At 45.2% G+C, this 16013-nt stretch overlaps 1 protein-coding gene across 7 annotated transcripts in view; it reads left to right on the forward strand.

Annotated features, from left to right (window-relative positions):
• Window positions 1–16013, forward strand: part of htt (huntingtin) — a 206899-nt gene that overhangs the window by 131829 nt on the left and 59057 nt on the right. For 4 of the 7 annotated variants that reach the window (XM_078432037.1, XM_078432046.1, XM_078432056.1 and 1 more), the window contains 8 exons: window positions 2063–2086; window positions 5291–5407; window positions 7382–7504; window positions 8810–9048; window positions 10447–10589; window positions 11338–11545; window positions 12924–13062; window positions 15245–15424. In XM_078432037.1, the coding sequence (XP_078288163.1) occupies window positions 2063–2086; window positions 5291–5407; window positions 7382–7504; window positions 8810–9048; window positions 10447–10589; window positions 11338–11545; window positions 12924–13062; window positions 15245–15424 (1173 nt within the window). The remainder of the gene's footprint in view (window positions 1–2062; window positions 2087–5290; window positions 5408–7381; window positions 7505–8809; window positions 9049–10446; window positions 10590–11337; window positions 11546–12923; window positions 13063–15244; window positions 15425–16013) is intronic. The other 3 variants (XM_078432031.1, XM_078432053.1, XM_078432058.1) reach the window with 1 other exon arrangement.

Raw genomic sequence — 16013 nt, forward strand, 5'->3', positions numbered from 1 at the left:
TTGGGAGGTCATGTTGCAAATATATAAGACATTGGTGAGGCCATATTTAGAGTATTGTGTTCAGTTCTGGGCACCATTTTCAAGGAAAGATGTTGTTAAGTTGGAATCAGTGCAGAGAAGATTTACAAGGATGTTGCTATAGGGAAAGGTTGAGCAGCCTGTGACTTTATTCCCTGGAGCGCAGGAAGATGAGGGATGATCTAATAGAGGTGGATAAAATCATGACAGGAATGGACCGGGTGGATGCACAGAGTCTCTTGCCCGGAGTGGAGGAATCGATAACCAGAGGACATTGGTTTAAGGTGAAGGGGGGAAGATTTTATAGGAATATACTAGACCAAGTGGACCCGTTGGGCCCAAACCTCTCCTGCATTGGTGCAGCAACCTCTCCTCCCCCACTCCCCCGTCCCCCCTTCCCCGTCCCCCCTCCCCATCCCCCCCCATCCCCGCCCGTCCCTCCTCCCCCCTTCCCCTCCCCCTCATCCTCCCTCCAACCCCCCCCCCTTCCTAGGAGATAGATTTAAACTTTAAAATGTGAATAACTTAAAAAATATAACACCGATTTTAATGAAACTTCTTCCATTAGCATTAAGTGAGTAATTGGTGAGTAAGGTGGGCCTAAAATTGTTGCTCTATCGTGTACCGTTTTGGCTGTAGTTCAGGAACAAACAAACAAACGAGAGTTTTGGTATATAGATAAAACTTTTTCACGCAAAGGGTGGTGGGTGTATGGAACGAGATGCCAGAGGAGGTAGTTGAGGCAGGGACTATCGCAATGTTTAAGAAGCAATTAGACAGGTACATGGATAGAACAGGTTTAGAGGGAAAGGGCCAAACGCAGGCAAGTGGGACTCGTGTAGATGGGATATGATGGTCATTGTAGGCAAGTTGGGCCAAAGGGCCTGTTTCCACACTGTATGACTCTCTAACTATCCATGCTATGAATAGGAAGGATTTAGAGGGCTCAGGGCCAAATGCAGGCAAATGGGACCAGCCCACAGTAACATCTTGGTTGGCATGGCCAAGGTTGGCTGAAGGGCCTGTTTCTGTGCTCTGGAATAGATTAGGTAAATCCACAGTCTTTGACCCAGAGTAGAGGAATCAAGAACCAGAGGACATGGGTTTAAGGGAAAGACGAGGAGGGAAAGATTTAATAGGAACTTGAATAGCAACATTTTCACACAAAGTGTGGTGGGTATATGGAGCAAGTTGCCAGGGGAGGAAGTTGATGCCGGTACGATAACAATATTTAAAAGACATTTGGACAGGTATATGGACAGGATAGGTTTAGAGGGATATGGGCCAAATGCAGGTAGGTGGTCCAAATGCAGGGCTTCTTGGTCGGCTGGGGCAAGTTGGGCCGACAGGCCTGTTTTCATGCTTTATGATTCTACGATACTATATCAATTTTCAAACATCCCTTTTGTTGACTGCTGGAATGTTCTGTGCTGTACTCTGTATCCCAACTGCTTTTTGCTTTCTGGCCTGGTGTTTCCAACCCTCCAACCTGTCACCTTCATCTCCCCTCTGCCAGATCCCCTTAAACTCTTCCACTCGCTTCCCTTACTTTCCAATTGTAGATGTATACTTGAAAGAAATCCTGGATAGAGACTGGAACTGCAGGAGCAAATACACAACACATCTGTCAGCAGATAAACAAAGATCAGATGATTAGTCCTCTGGGTGTACTTCTTTGCATGCATGTGTTAACAACCCTGGTTCAAAATCTAACCTTGTTTGAAATGTTCATGAACCTGTTATGTGTTTGCAACGCTTGTTTTTGTTTCATGCTCCATCAACTGTGGTCCTTGTCTCTGGCCTCTGTTACATTGATTGTGTATCTCATTCCCAATTCAACTTCTGTGTCTATTTTAAATATTTGTAATGTTCATATTTAGACAAATTATCTCTTAGCTCTGGCATTTATGACGGAGGAATTAATTACATCAAGCTGAACAGATTCCGCACTTCAGTGGGTCTGGCTAATTAAAACCAGTGTAGCAATTGTCATGTCTTGTTAGCCCAAATGCTTTAACAAACATAGTTTTCTTTTTTTAAATAGAGCTGCAATAAACATCTTGAAATGGTAAGAATTGCAGGTTTAATTCTTATACGGTTAACATTGATGTAACAAATCGTTCAGCATTGAGAGACAGTGGTGACTTTGACCCGCATTTGGTTCCGTTTTGGGCTGATGTTTAGGGTGCAACAATGTGTCAAACAGTGCAGTGGGAGCTCTGACTGAACTGCTCCTGGCCAGTGTTGTGCCTGACCTGAAAATGCCTGGTCTTAATACTGGGTGCATGTCAGAATATAGCTCGTGCTTACAGTAGATTTCATAACAGGGTTTCCGAATGTGGGGCGTCATGGGAGATACAATAAAGAAACCTAGAAGAATATATCCTCCACTCCTCTTCCATAAGTTCATGTCACAGGAGCAGAAGTAGGCCGTTCGGCCCATCGAGTTTACTTTACCATTCAATAATGCCTGATTTATCTTTCCCTCTCAACCCCATTCCCCTGCCACAAGAATCTGTGAATCTCCGCCTTAAAAATACCCAATGACGTGGCGTCCACACCTGTCTGTGGCAATGAATTCTGCAGATTCACCACCGTCTGACTAAAGAAATTCCTCCCCATCTCCTTTCTAAAGATATTTCCTTTTATTCTGAAGCTATGGCCTCTGGTATTAGACTATCCCACTAGTAGAAACATCCTCTCCACATCCACTCTATCCAGGCCTTTCACCATTTGGTATGATTCAATAAGGTCTCCCCAATGAAGGTCTGTTCTAATAAACAGCAGCGGCTTGGATAATCTTTCCTCATAACAGTAATTCTCCAATAACTACGCTAAGGGGTAGTTTTCTGTAGCAGCTAACCTAATCGGAACGTCTTTAGGATGTGAGAGAAGAGCCCTGTGGTCACAGAGTGAGCATGCAAACTTCACACAAGGCAGTCGAGGTTAGGATCGAACCCAGCACCATGAACTGCTGCACCACCCTATCTGCTGTCTTAATGTGGCCTCTGCACTGAAGGTTAAATCATTGATAAAGCCGATGGAAGCCCCTCTGAAATCTTCCTAGTGAGAAACTCTGCACTTAATCAAACCCACTGACCATTAAAGTTATCGAACCATACAGTGTGAAAACGGGCCCTTTTGCCCAACCTGCCCATGCCGACCAACATGCCCCATCTACACTAGTTCTACCTGCCCATGCTTTGCCAATATCCCTCTAAACCATGTACCTGTCTAAATGTTTATTAAACCTTGCAATAGTACCTGCCTCAACTACCTCCTCCAGCAGCTCATTCCATATACCCACCACCCTTAGAGCAAAAAAAAAGTTTGCCCTCAATTTCTTATTGAATCTTACCCCCTTCACCTTAAACCTATGCCCTCTGGTTCTCAATTCCCCTATTCTGGGCAAAAGCTGTGTGCATTTACCCAATCTATTCCTCTCATGAACTTGTATACCACAATAAGATCATCCTCCTGCTCCCCAAGGAATAAAGTCCTAGCCTGCACAATGTCTCCCTATAGCTCAGGCTTTATTACTCTTACTTTCTTTCATTTAGCCAGTGTGGAATATTGAAGGATATGGAGCTATGGTAGCTAAATGGACCAAGGGTTGCATGTCATAATTGAATAGTGGAACTGGCCAAATGGTTATCAGGCCAAACGTGTTTCCAAGGTATCTGCGCTCTTCCAATTGCAGCGTTCTGCATGTCTCTGCTTCTGATTGCTCCACTTTGCCAGTAACATTTTCAGCCAAAGTGATCAAAGTGCTCATCTTGACACTATAGAAATACTGATAGAGAAAGGGCGGCACAGTGGCGCAGCAGTAGAGCTGTTGCCTCACAGTGCCAAAGACCCGGGTTCGATCCTGCCTACAGGTGCTGTCTGCACGTTCTCCCTGTGACCACGTGGGTTTTCTCTGGGTGCTCCGGTTTCCTCTCACACCCCGCAGTCGCATAGGTTTGCAGGTTAATTGGCTTTGGTAAAATTGTAAATTTTTCCTCTGGTGTCGGATAGTGTTCGGGGATCGCTGGTTGGTGTGTACTTGGAGGGGTGAAGGGCCTGTTCCCGCGCTGTATCTAAAGTCTAAAGACCCAACTTCAACCATTCTCAGGCAATGCATTCCAGGTACTTGTCATTCTTTGGGCAGGAGGATTCCTCTCGTATTCCACTGAATCTCTTCCCCCTTATCCGAAACCTTAGTTCCCAGGTTTTATGGGGAAAGGTTTCCTGCAGTCTCACCTCAGTTACGCCCCTAACTATTGTTTATACCTAAATCATGTCCCCTCTTAAACTCCTCTGCTCCATGGAAAAACAGACCTAAAACTATGCTGGAGTAACTCAGTGGGTCAGGCAGCATCTCTGGAGGACATGGATGGGTGACGTTTTGGGTCGGGGCCTTTGTTCAGACAAGAACAGTTCTAGCTTCTCTAGTCCCTCCTCATAACTCAACTGTTGCATCCCTGGCAACATCCTGGTGAATCTCCTCTGAACCTACTCCAATGTTGTCAGAAGTTTAAACGTCCAAATAGCCTCTTGAGCTGCATGCTTCAGGATGGTGGTCTGAGCCAAAAATTGCTGACAATTTCATGAAACATTTCAACTGGTCCAGAAAATCTTCATCTCCCTTTGCTCCAGGGAGAGGCTTGAAGCCCATTTTTGTCCCCTCGCTCATTTGTCCCAATCATGCTGTGTGTGGCTTGGTTTCAAATTATGATTATTGGTCCCCTGAAGCATCTTTGAATGGTTTGCTGCAGTAAGCACACTGTATAATTGTTATGCTTAGCCCAAATGAGGAGAGACAGGTTGTTCTCTTTGAATCACAACTCTACTATGCTCAGTATAAAACTAATGTAAAGTACAGAAAAGCAGCCCAGATCATGTATTTAATTTTAACTGGTGAGTAAGAGGCTTTTAAATAGGCACATCGATATGCAGAGAATGGAGGGATATGGATCACGTTCAGGCAGAGGGGATTAGTTTGACTCGGCATCATGTTCAGCACAAACATTGTGGGCCCAAGGGCCCGTTCCTGTGCTGTGCTGTACTGTCTATGTTCTTTACATCTATACCCATTGCCTTTCATCACTTTGCCCTGACATTACTTGTGAGGAAAGAGGCTGGAAAATGCGGCTACCTCACCTCATTCCCATTCCTCCCCCCCCCCCCCCCCTCCCATTTTCATGAATCTCTCCTCTCTTAATGCAATGTTCACACTGACTGTGTGGGTGAGGAATACACTGTTAATGTCCGCGTCCTTTTGTTATTGCAGGTGCTGGAGATGTTGATTCTAGTGCTGCAACAGTGCCACAAAGAGAACGAAGATAAGTGGAAGCGTCTTTCTCGGCAGATAGCTGACATGATTCTACCACTGCTGGTTAAACAGCAGGTAAGGACAACTGTTGATGTCGACACCAAACAGCACCTATTCTTTTTCTCCAGAGATGCTGCCTGGCCCACTGAGTTGTTCCAGCATTTTGTGTCCATCTTGGATACGGACAGCATATCGGCTGACACTAGTGCTCAAGGGCACAGTAGCTACGAGGTTACGTTCAGACACGGGGAACTGCAGAAGCTGGTTTACAAAACAAGACACAAATTGTCGGAGTAACTAACTCAGCAGGTCAGGCAGCATCCCTGGAGTACATGGGTAGATGACGTTTTGGGACAGTACCCTTCTTCAGACTGATCGTGGTGGTGGTTTGGAGAAAGCTGGAAGAGAGAAGGGGGAAGGACAAAGCTTGCGAGTGATAGGCAGGTGGTTGTATAAAGGCCAGAGATGAAAAACGTATGAATGTGCGTTTAAAATGGTTAGGGGAGGAGAATTGCAAGCATAATGAAGACTCAAGGAATTGAAGATGTTGGAATTTTATGTAGAACACAGTTCCTTGGAGTAAAGCAATGGGTCAGATAGCATCTCTGGAGGACATGCATAGTGACGTTTTGGGTTGGAACCCTTCTTCAGTCACAGAAAAGGATTCCGACCTGAAATGTCGACCATCCATGTCCTCCAGAGATTCTGCCTGACCTGCTGAGTTACTCCAGCACTTTGTGTTCTATGCAAGCAGAATCAACCTGCTTTTGAAAAGTGGATTGATAAAACAAGATGTTTCCACAAGGAGAAAAATAATCTAAACTTGAACAGTTCAACGACTGCAGGCTCATCTTCAGGTGGGGGAGATGCAAGTAAAGGAGGGATGAGAAAGATCCCTATATCAGGTCAATGTTGGAAGGAAGGAATTGCTGATGCTGGTTTATACCAAAGATAGACACAAAGTGCTGGAATAACTCAGTAGATCAGGCTGTTTCAGGTTTGAAACCTTCTTCAGAGTTTGAAGAGGGGTTCTGAATGGTGTCAAGTTAGGAGGAGGGGGGGTTCAACGAGATCTGGGTGTCCTAGTGCATCAGTCAATGAAAGGAAGCATGCAGGTTCAGCAGGCAGTGAAGAAAGCCAATGGAATGTTGGCCTTCGTAACAAGAGGAGTTGAGTATAGGAGCAAAGAGGTCCTTCTACAGTTGTACCGGGCCCTGGTGAGACCGCACCTGGAGTACTGTGTGCAGTTTTGGTCTCCAAATTTGAGGAAGGATATTCTTGCTATGGAGGGCGTGCAGCGTAGGTTCACTAGATTAATTCCCGGAATGGCGGGACTGTCGTATGTTGAAAGGCTGGAGCGATTGGGCTTGTATACACTGGAATTTAGAAGGATGAGGGGGGATCTTATTGAAACATATAAGATAATTAGGGGATTGGACACATTAGAGGCAGATAACATGTTCCCAATGTTGGGGGAGTCCAGAACAAGGGGCCACAGTTTGAGAATAAGGGGTAGGCCATTTAGAACGGAGATGAGGAAGAACTTTTTCAGTCAGAGGGTGGTGAAGGTGTGGAATTCTCTGCCTCAGAAGGCAGTGGAGGCCAGTTCGTTGGATGCTTTCAAGAGAGAGCTGGATAGAGCTCTTAAGGATAGCGGAGTGAGGGGGTATGGGGAGAAGGCAGGAACGGGGTACTGATTGATAGTGATCAGCCATGATCGCATTGAATGGCGGTGCTGGCTCGAAGGGCTGAATGGCCTACTCCTGCACCTATTGTCTATTGTCTATTGTCTATTGACCCAAATCGTCAACTATTTACCTATTCCTTTCCTCCATTTTGTGTCTATCTTCAGTGTTGATAGGAGAAGGATCCATACATCTGGTCAGTGTTGGGAGGAGGAGCCTACCCCCCAAGTTGGTGACGACGGAGAAGTGGGGATGGGAGCCACTTGGAAGGGTTTTCTCATGCTTTTAAACTTGTGCATTTTGTGTGTGGAGGTCCTCGGGGAAACGTTGAAATTAATTTGTGCATTGTTTGTCCCTGTTGCAGATGCACCTTGATTCACATGAGGCCTTAGGAGTACTGAACACCCTGTTTGAGACAGTGGCACCCTCGTCTTTGCGCCCTGTTGACATGCTGCTGAAGAGTATGTTTGCTATGCCCGCCACCCTGGTAAGTTCATCTTGCAAAGCTTTGAGATATGTTTGTGACTTCCCTTCCTAACCACCTTACAGATACAGCATGGAAACAGGACCTTCAGCCCACCGAGTCCACGGTGACCATCGATCACCTGTTCTCATTAGTTCTACGTTATCCCATTTTCACATCATCTCTGTACACTCCAGGGGCAATTTTACAAAAGTCAATTAACCTACAAACCCGTGTGTCTTTGGGATGTGGGTGGAAATCAGAGTGCCTGGAGGTAATCTACACAGACACAGAACTTGCAAACTCCACACAGGCAGCACCCAAGGTCAGGATCGAACTCGGGTCTCCAGTCTGTGAGGCAGCAGCGATGCCACTGTGCCACCTTTTCTGTACTATATGACTCTATGGTGTTTCAATTGCACTGAGTTGGTTGCCAACATTTAAAAAACTGGGGAACGTGTTTGGTTATAAAGCAGAAAATGCAAATGTACCCAGCAGGACAAGCAGAATCTGTCGAGAGGGAATTAAAGTTTCAGGTGCATGATAAGGATGTTTATAGACCTTTGTTTCACTTCAGATTTTCACCATTTTTTCAGCTTATGGACCTCATTCTTTTTTTGCTGCTGAAATCAGAAATTTATTTTGTCAGCAGGAAGCAAAAATTAAACAAGACGCTAAATTAGGGTGGCGCAGTGCCCGATTTGCTGCCTTACAGCACCAGAGACCCGGCTTCCATCTTGACCACGAGTGCTGTCTGTACGGAGTTTGCACGTTCTTCCTCTGACCATGTTGGTTTTCTCTGGGTTTCCTCCCACACACCAAAGATATCCAGGTTTATAGGTTAAATGGTTTCGGTAAATTTGTAGAAAAAGATGTACAGGTATGTAGGTTAATTGACTGGGTAAATGTAAAAATTGTCCCTAGTGTGTGTAGGATAGTGTTAAAATAGTATAAAAAAATAACTGCAGATGCTGGTACAAATCGAAGGTATTTATTCACAAAATGCTGGAGTAACTCAGCAGGTCAGGCAGCATCTCAGGAGAGAAGGAATGGGTGACGTTTCGGGTCGAGACCCTTCTTCAGACTGATGTCAGGGGGGCGGGACAAAGGAAGGATAGTGTTAATGTGCATGGATCGCTGGGCGGCGTGGACTCTGTGGGCCGAAGGGCCTGTTTCCGCGCTGTATCTCTAAATCTAAATCTAAATCTAAAACCTGTCCCTCGTATGCAGGAAAGTGTTAGTGTTAAGTACGGGGTTGGTGCACATTCAGTTCAGCCGAAGGGCCTGTTTCCGCATTGTATCTAAAGTCTAAATTGTTTCACCTTCCAGGAGTCAGTTGGAATTGTTCAGCTTTGGATCTCCGGCATCCTTGCCATCTTGCGGGTTCTGATCTCCCAGTCCACTGAGGATATTGTCCTATCGCGGGTTCAAGAGCTGTCCTTGTCCCCATATTTGATTACCTGCCAGAACATAAGCAGGTTGAGGGACACAGGGAATCCAACCTTGCCTGCAGAGGAGCACGAGGAAGACGTGCAGAACAAGCATCTGCCGGAAGAGACCTTTGCAAGGTATTTGTGGTGCATTTTACTTTTTTGAGACGTATGGTAAATTGACAAGACGGTGTCAAATGATTTCTGGACCACATTCAACACTTGAGTCTTTACTGATATTATGATAGCACGCAACAAAAGCGTTTCACTGTACCTCGCTCGGTGCATGTGACAATAAACTAAATCAAACCAAAATGATATTACTAAGGGAGTCGCTTGTTGTTTGAGATGATATTATTCGATGAGAAATTTCAATATGTGTACCTGGATGCAGTGAAGTTCCTTGTTTTGCACACAATTCAGTAAAATCATACTATCCATAAGCACAATCATACTTAATCATACAAAATTAGACACAATATGCTGGAGTAACTCAGCGGGTCAGGCAGCATTCCCTGGAAAACATGGATAGGTGATGTTTTTGGGGTGGGACCCGTCTTCAGACTGGTTAAAAAAAACTGGCTTAAAATGAGTAGATTTCTTCTGAGGCAATGCACAGAGTTGCCATGTTTCCGGCACTGTCATGTGCCATCCAAATATCTAGTTCTTTTAAAAATATCAAGTTTTATCTTGGCTTTCAAGGCCTGTTGTCCTGGCGGCGATATTGGGTCCGTAATGCAAGGGTGTGGCCTGGCGATGCTGTCCCTCTACCGCCGCTGTGGGCAGGCAGTGTACGATCTACACGTTCATCTGTGGGCCCTCCAGCGGTGCCCGATCCACAAGATCCTTCCGCTGCTCTAGCAGCCCGAGGGGGTTAAACATCAAATTACATCAGAAACCACGGAGAACCCCCTTGGCTGTATTTGTACCCCAATTTGGATCTAGTCCAGGTTCAGGTCGTGTAAGGTTTATTACCCTTTGTAGTAACAAGGAACTGCAAATGCTGGCTTACACAAAAGGACACGTAGTGCTGGGGTAACTCACCGGGTCAGGCAGCATCTGGAAAACATGGATAGGTGACGTTTTGGGCCGGGACCCTTCTGCAGACTGATCGTGGGGGAGGGGGTGGGGGTGAACGAGAAGCAGGAAAAGAGCGGGATAAATCAGAGATGGCAGCAGATCACCTCAGGCAGGGTGGTTCCCTGATAGGCCGATTATTGGCTAGGGACAGTGTGATCCCAAGAGGGATGATTCTAACTGTGGTACTGGTTAACCGACAGTTAATGGAGGAAGTAATGGTCTGAGACCCGAAACGTCATTTATCCATTCTCTCCAGAGATGCTGACTTGATGTGCCGAGTTACTCCAGCACTTTGTGTCCTTTTTTATTAACCTTTATTTGCTTGTTATTCTGTTCCTCTATTTATGAAATCCACAACCTGGTCTGCATATTTGAACAGCCTAATCTGTACGTTTGTGAGTTTGCTTTTCCGGGGGCCTGGCGCGGTGGGAAGCTGACTGTCGTCTCTCTGTCCAGGTTCCTGCTGCAGCTGGTGGGGATACTCCTGGAGGATATTGTGAACAAACTGCTGAGGGTGGACATGAGTGAGCAGCAGCACTCTTTCTATTGTCAGCAGGTCGGCACTCTGCTGATGTGCCTGATACACATCTTCAAGTCAGGTAATGCCCAGCCACTCCTTTCTGCACTCGTTGAAACAGTTGTGAAATTGTTAGGCGCCATTGTCAGATTCAAGAGTGTTTTAGTGTCAAATGTCCCAGACAGAACGATGAAACATTTACTTGCAGCAGCACAACAGAATATGTAAACAGAGTACACTGTAAACAATACGATAAACAAGAGAAATATAAGGTTCAGGAAGAACTGCAGATGCTGGAATCTTGTGTAGAACACAAAGTGCTGGAGTAACTCATCGAGTCAGGAAGCATCTCTGGAGGACATGGATGGCCGATGTTTCGGGTCAGGATCCTTCCTCAGACAGATTTTAGTGGGGGGAGAGCTGATAAATATTTAGTTTTAACACTCAAGGCCACATTAACCCCATGATCACAGTGCTATTTATGTGCAAATTGAGAGATTCCCACAGTGATTTTGCTTCTCAAAGTATTTCACTTGGTTGTATCACAAAATGCTGGAGTAACTCAGCAGGTCGGGCAGCATCTAGGAGAGAGGGAATGGGTGACGTTTCGGGTCGAGACCCTTCTTCAGTCTGAAGAAGGGTCTCGACCCGAAACGTCACCCATTCCCTCTCTCCTAGATGCTGCCTGACCTGCTGAGTTACTCCAGCATTTTGTGATACCTTCGATTTGTCCCAGCATCTGCAGTTATTTTCCTACATCACTTGGTTGTATGGTATCTCCTGAGGTTGAAAGGCGCAGTGTATAAATCAGTTTATTTCCTTTATTTCAGGAATGTTTAGAAGAATCACTGCAGCTGCCACTAAATTGATTATGGGAAATGGCAGTGACGGGAGCTTCTACACATTGGAGACATTGAACAACTTGGTTCAGACCATCATTCCCACTCATCCCTCCCTCGTGCTGCTTTGGTGCCAGATTTTACTGCTCGTTAATTACACAAATTACAACTGGTGGTCAGAGGTGCATCAGACCCCAAAGTGAGTGATGAAGATAAATGTTTTTTCACCCAAGATAGACACAAAGTGCTGCAGTAACTCAGCGGGTCAGGCAGCACCTCGGGAGTAAAAAGGATCGGTGACAGTCGGGGCAATTTACAGAAGCCAGTTCAGCTACAAAGCTGGAGTGTGAGAAGAAACCGAAACCCATGTGATCATAGAGAGAACATACAAACTCCGAACAGACAGCACCCAGAGTCAGGATCAAATTCGAGTTTCTGGCGCTGTAACGCAGCAACTCTGCCATTGCACCACTGTGCCACACTTTTACTCTAGGAATAAAATAGATAGATTATAATTCAGATGTTGCCTGCAGGTTTTGAAATGCTTGGATTCTCAGCTGCTTAAGCTTTGAATCTTGTAATGCCCTTCCTAAATTTCTGCACCTTTCAAACGCTTCCTCAAAACTACCAAATGTGTGTGATCGCATGACCTAACATCTCCTTTGGTTGGCCGTGTCATTTTCAGTCCGCAGTTTGCCTTGTTTTGCAATGTTAAATGTGCAATAGAAATTGTGGGTGGCACAGTAGTGCAGCTTGTGGATCTTCTGCCTCACAGCACCACTGTCCAGAATTCGATCCTGACCTTGGGTGCTGTCTGTGTGGAGTTTGCACTTCCTCCCTGTGGCTGTCTGAGTTTCCTCCAGGTGTTCCAGTTTTCCCCAAACACATTAATTGTGCTCTGTAAATTGTCCCCAGTGTGCAGGGAGTGGATGCGTAAGTGGGATAACATAGAACTAGTGTGAACGGTTGATTGACGGTCGACATGTACTTTTCGGAGGTTAGCGACATAGCGTGGAAACAGGACCTTCGGTCCATCAAGCCCTCAGTGACTATCGATCTCCCACTCACACGAATTCTATGTTATCCTACTTTTGCTCAGTGGGCCAAAGGGCCTGTTTCCATGCAGTATCTTTCTATCAATAAATAAATGTAAAGTTGCCATTCCAGTCGGCGTAGGCATTCTGTTGGTACGACATCTCTTCCGTGCAACAGGACGTCCTTGGCACTTGTTGCTGGTGCTTTTCATGCAGTTCTACTCTGTTCTTCACCTGCCTCAGGAATTCTTGAAAAATTGCAAAATGTTGTTTGTTTGCCTTGTGACTTATTATGTAAACCTCCTCTGTCACCCTAATGCCTGGGTCGGGAGCCGCTCCAGTACATCGATCGCCTGAACTGGACTTTGGGCTTTTTATAAATGGTCCAAAATATAGCAACTCATGCAAATGTGATCTATGCAAAAGTGACAAGAAAGCATCATTGAACTATCAATATTCAAAGCATGGACTTCGGCATTGAGGAATTATTCAATTTTACCAGAAAGATATTATAGCTCTATGTTTTTTTCCTCAAACACACAGGAGACACAGCTTGTCTCGCACAAAGCTGCTGAGTCCTCAGATATCAGAAAACGGAGCTTCAAAATCAGTCTCTAAATTGGGCATGTGCAATCGGGAAATTGTTCGAAGAGGAGCACTCATTCTCTTCTGTGATTATGTGGTAAGGTTACATGAAATCTCTCTTGCAGAAATGAAATATCATTGAACATAGCCAGAGAGAGAAAAACGGCATAAAAAGGAACAGTATTCTGATGGCCTCCTCGATCGAGTTCTGGTTTAAATGCCACAAAACATAAAACTCATACCTACACTTAGAGCAACCATTCTCCACGCCACCCCTCCCTCATCGACACCATCTACACTTCACACTGCCTCGGGGTAACAGTCAACATAAACAAGGACCACTCACACCCTGGCCACTCCGGACTTTATCAGACTTTATCTTGCATTAAAAGATGTACTCTTTTTCCTGTACCCTGTGGACGAATTGATTGTAATCATGTCTAAACTTTTTGCTTACTGGATAGGACGCAACAAAAATACTTTTTGCTGTACCTCGGTACAACTAACAATAATAAACTAAACTGATTCCCTCTTCTCCCCTCTTTCATCGGGCAGAAGATACAAAAACTTCCACTAGATTCAAAGATGGCTTTTTGGCCCTGTTAGCAGACTACTGAATGGTACTCTCGCAAGCTTAGGAATGTATTCCTGATTTAAAAAATAAAAAAAATCCCTCCCCTCCTCCGCTCCCCCTTCCAACTCACTCAGTTCACGTGACAATACTACCAATACCAAAAGAGAAAAAAGAATTTAGAAAAATAAGAAGGCCTACAGGATCTCCTGGTTGCTAACCATTTAACTCTCCTCCCATTCTCACACTGCCCTTTCTGTCCTGGGCCTCCACCACTGTCAGAGTGGGCCACAGTTAAACTGGAGGAACAGCTCCCCATATTCTGCGTGTGCAGCTTCCAACCCAACGATATGAACATTGAATTCTCCAGTTTTGGATAATTACAACCCCCATCCCCTCGGTCCCTTCCTCCTCCCCAACACTCCATCGCCTCCGTGCCTTACATGGACTTGCACCTACTTCTCCCCTTCCACATACATTCCTTCACAATTCGCAACTCTTCAATCCTGTTGTCTCACTCTTTGTCCAGCTATCTACCTATCAAAGCCCCTCCTCCCCTGCATCAACCTTTTGCCTACCAGGCTTTGCTCCTTCTCTCTTCCAGCTGTCTTTCTCTCACCTAGAATCAGTATAAATAAGGATCTCGGCCCAAAATATCACCTATCCATGCTCTTCAGAGATGTTGCCTCACCCGCTGAGTTACTGCAGCACTTTGTATCTTTTTTTGTCTTCATTTTAGTGTTCAGTTTAGAGATACAGCGCGGACACGGGCCCTTCAGCCCACCAAGTCCGCGCTGACCAGCGATCCCCGCACACTAACACTATCCTACACACATTAGGGACAATTTACAATTTTACCAAAACCAATCGACCTACAAACCTGTACGTTTTTGGAGTGGGGGAGGAAACCGGAGCACCCGGGGAAAACCCACATGGTCATATGGAGAACGTACAAATTCCGCACAGACAGCACCTTTAGTCAGGATCGAACCCGGGTCTCCTCCGGTGTAAGGCTGCAACTCGACCACTGCGCCACCGTGCCGCCCCGCGATCCTCATATCCACAAGAATTTTAAACTTCAGTTTGCAAAAGACCTAGTGTTACTTTTCTTTAGTCTTCCAAGACCTATTGGATGTATATTGAATTGCTCTACCATTTTGTAGTTCTATTTTACATCACCATAATGGGCTGTTGGGTGCACACGAGGTCAGTTCTGCCAGTTTTCGGTTGTATAAATCTCCTGTCAAAATACAAAGTGCTGGAGTAACTCAGCGGATCAGACATCATCTCTGGAGGACATGGATAGGCAACGATTCGGGTCAGGATAATTCTTCAGCCTCAACATTTTGGGTGGGGATCCTTCTGCACTTCCTGTGTCTCTAAATCTCCGGGCATTTTATTTACAATCTTGTGGCTGTTTTCCATGTCTTGTGGCAAACTTAAATGAGACAAGTTTGATAACGTCTCAGTTTTTCAGTTTTATTAAATTACATGACTATTTATTATAATCCTGGTTCCTTGGCCTTTCCCCATAACTGTGGGTGGGAAGGACAGTGGAATTCAGATTTTGCAGGCAATTACACGCTGGTGAATATTTTTATGCTGTTTGAGTCATTTTAGAAAATTGGATTGAGCCAAAGGATGGACTTGTTTATGTTAAACCATAAAACTGTAATCAGATGCTGAATGCTGCTTTGTGTTGTTACAGTGTCAAAATCTTCATGATTCAGAGCACTTGACTTGGTTGATAGTCAATCATGTTCAAGATCTCATCAATCTTTCTCACGAACCTCCAGTGCAAGACTTTATCAGTGCTATTCATCGTAACTCTGCTGCCAGTGGGCTTTTCATTCAAGCTATCCAGTCTCGATGTGACAATCTTGTAACAGTAAGTAGGATATTCCCTTCAATATCCACATCATTAGCAGTCACTCACACCCTACCATAAAGTCACTACCACCCTACCCTGGGGACATTAGTTTTGGGGAATTGAGCAGCTGAGGTGTTCCGATTAAGGAAAACTGATTCTTGGTCTGTCTTAGTTTAGTTAAGAGATACAGCCCGGAAATGGGGCCTTCGGCCTACCAGTAATCCCCGCACACTAATGCTATTCTACACAGACTGGGGACAATTTATTATTTTACCAAGCCAATTAACCTACAAACCTGTACGTCTTTGGAGTGTGGGAGGAAAGCAGAGATCCCGGAGAAAACCCACGCAGGTCACGGGGAGAACATACAAACTCATATACAGACAAGAACCCGTAGTCAGAATCGAACCCGGGTCTCTTGTAACTCTAAGGCAGCAACTCTACTGCTGTGGTCTGTCCTGAGCTGGTTGAACTTGATTCAGTTTGGGTTTGGAGTACTGTGGACTAAAAATACACAGTCGATCAGCACCAAATGAATGGCCAACCAAGTCCATGCTGACCACTATTTTTACAAGGAATTCCTATTCCATTTTAATTCTCCCCATTC

The sequence above is a fragment of the Rhinoraja longicauda genome, chromosome 3 (genome assembly GCF_053455715.1).
Source record: "Rhinoraja longicauda isolate Sanriku21f chromosome 3, sRhiLon1.1, whole genome shotgun sequence".
Lineage (NCBI taxonomy): Eukaryota > Metazoa > Chordata > Chondrichthyes > Rajiformes > Arhynchobatidae > Rhinoraja > Rhinoraja longicauda.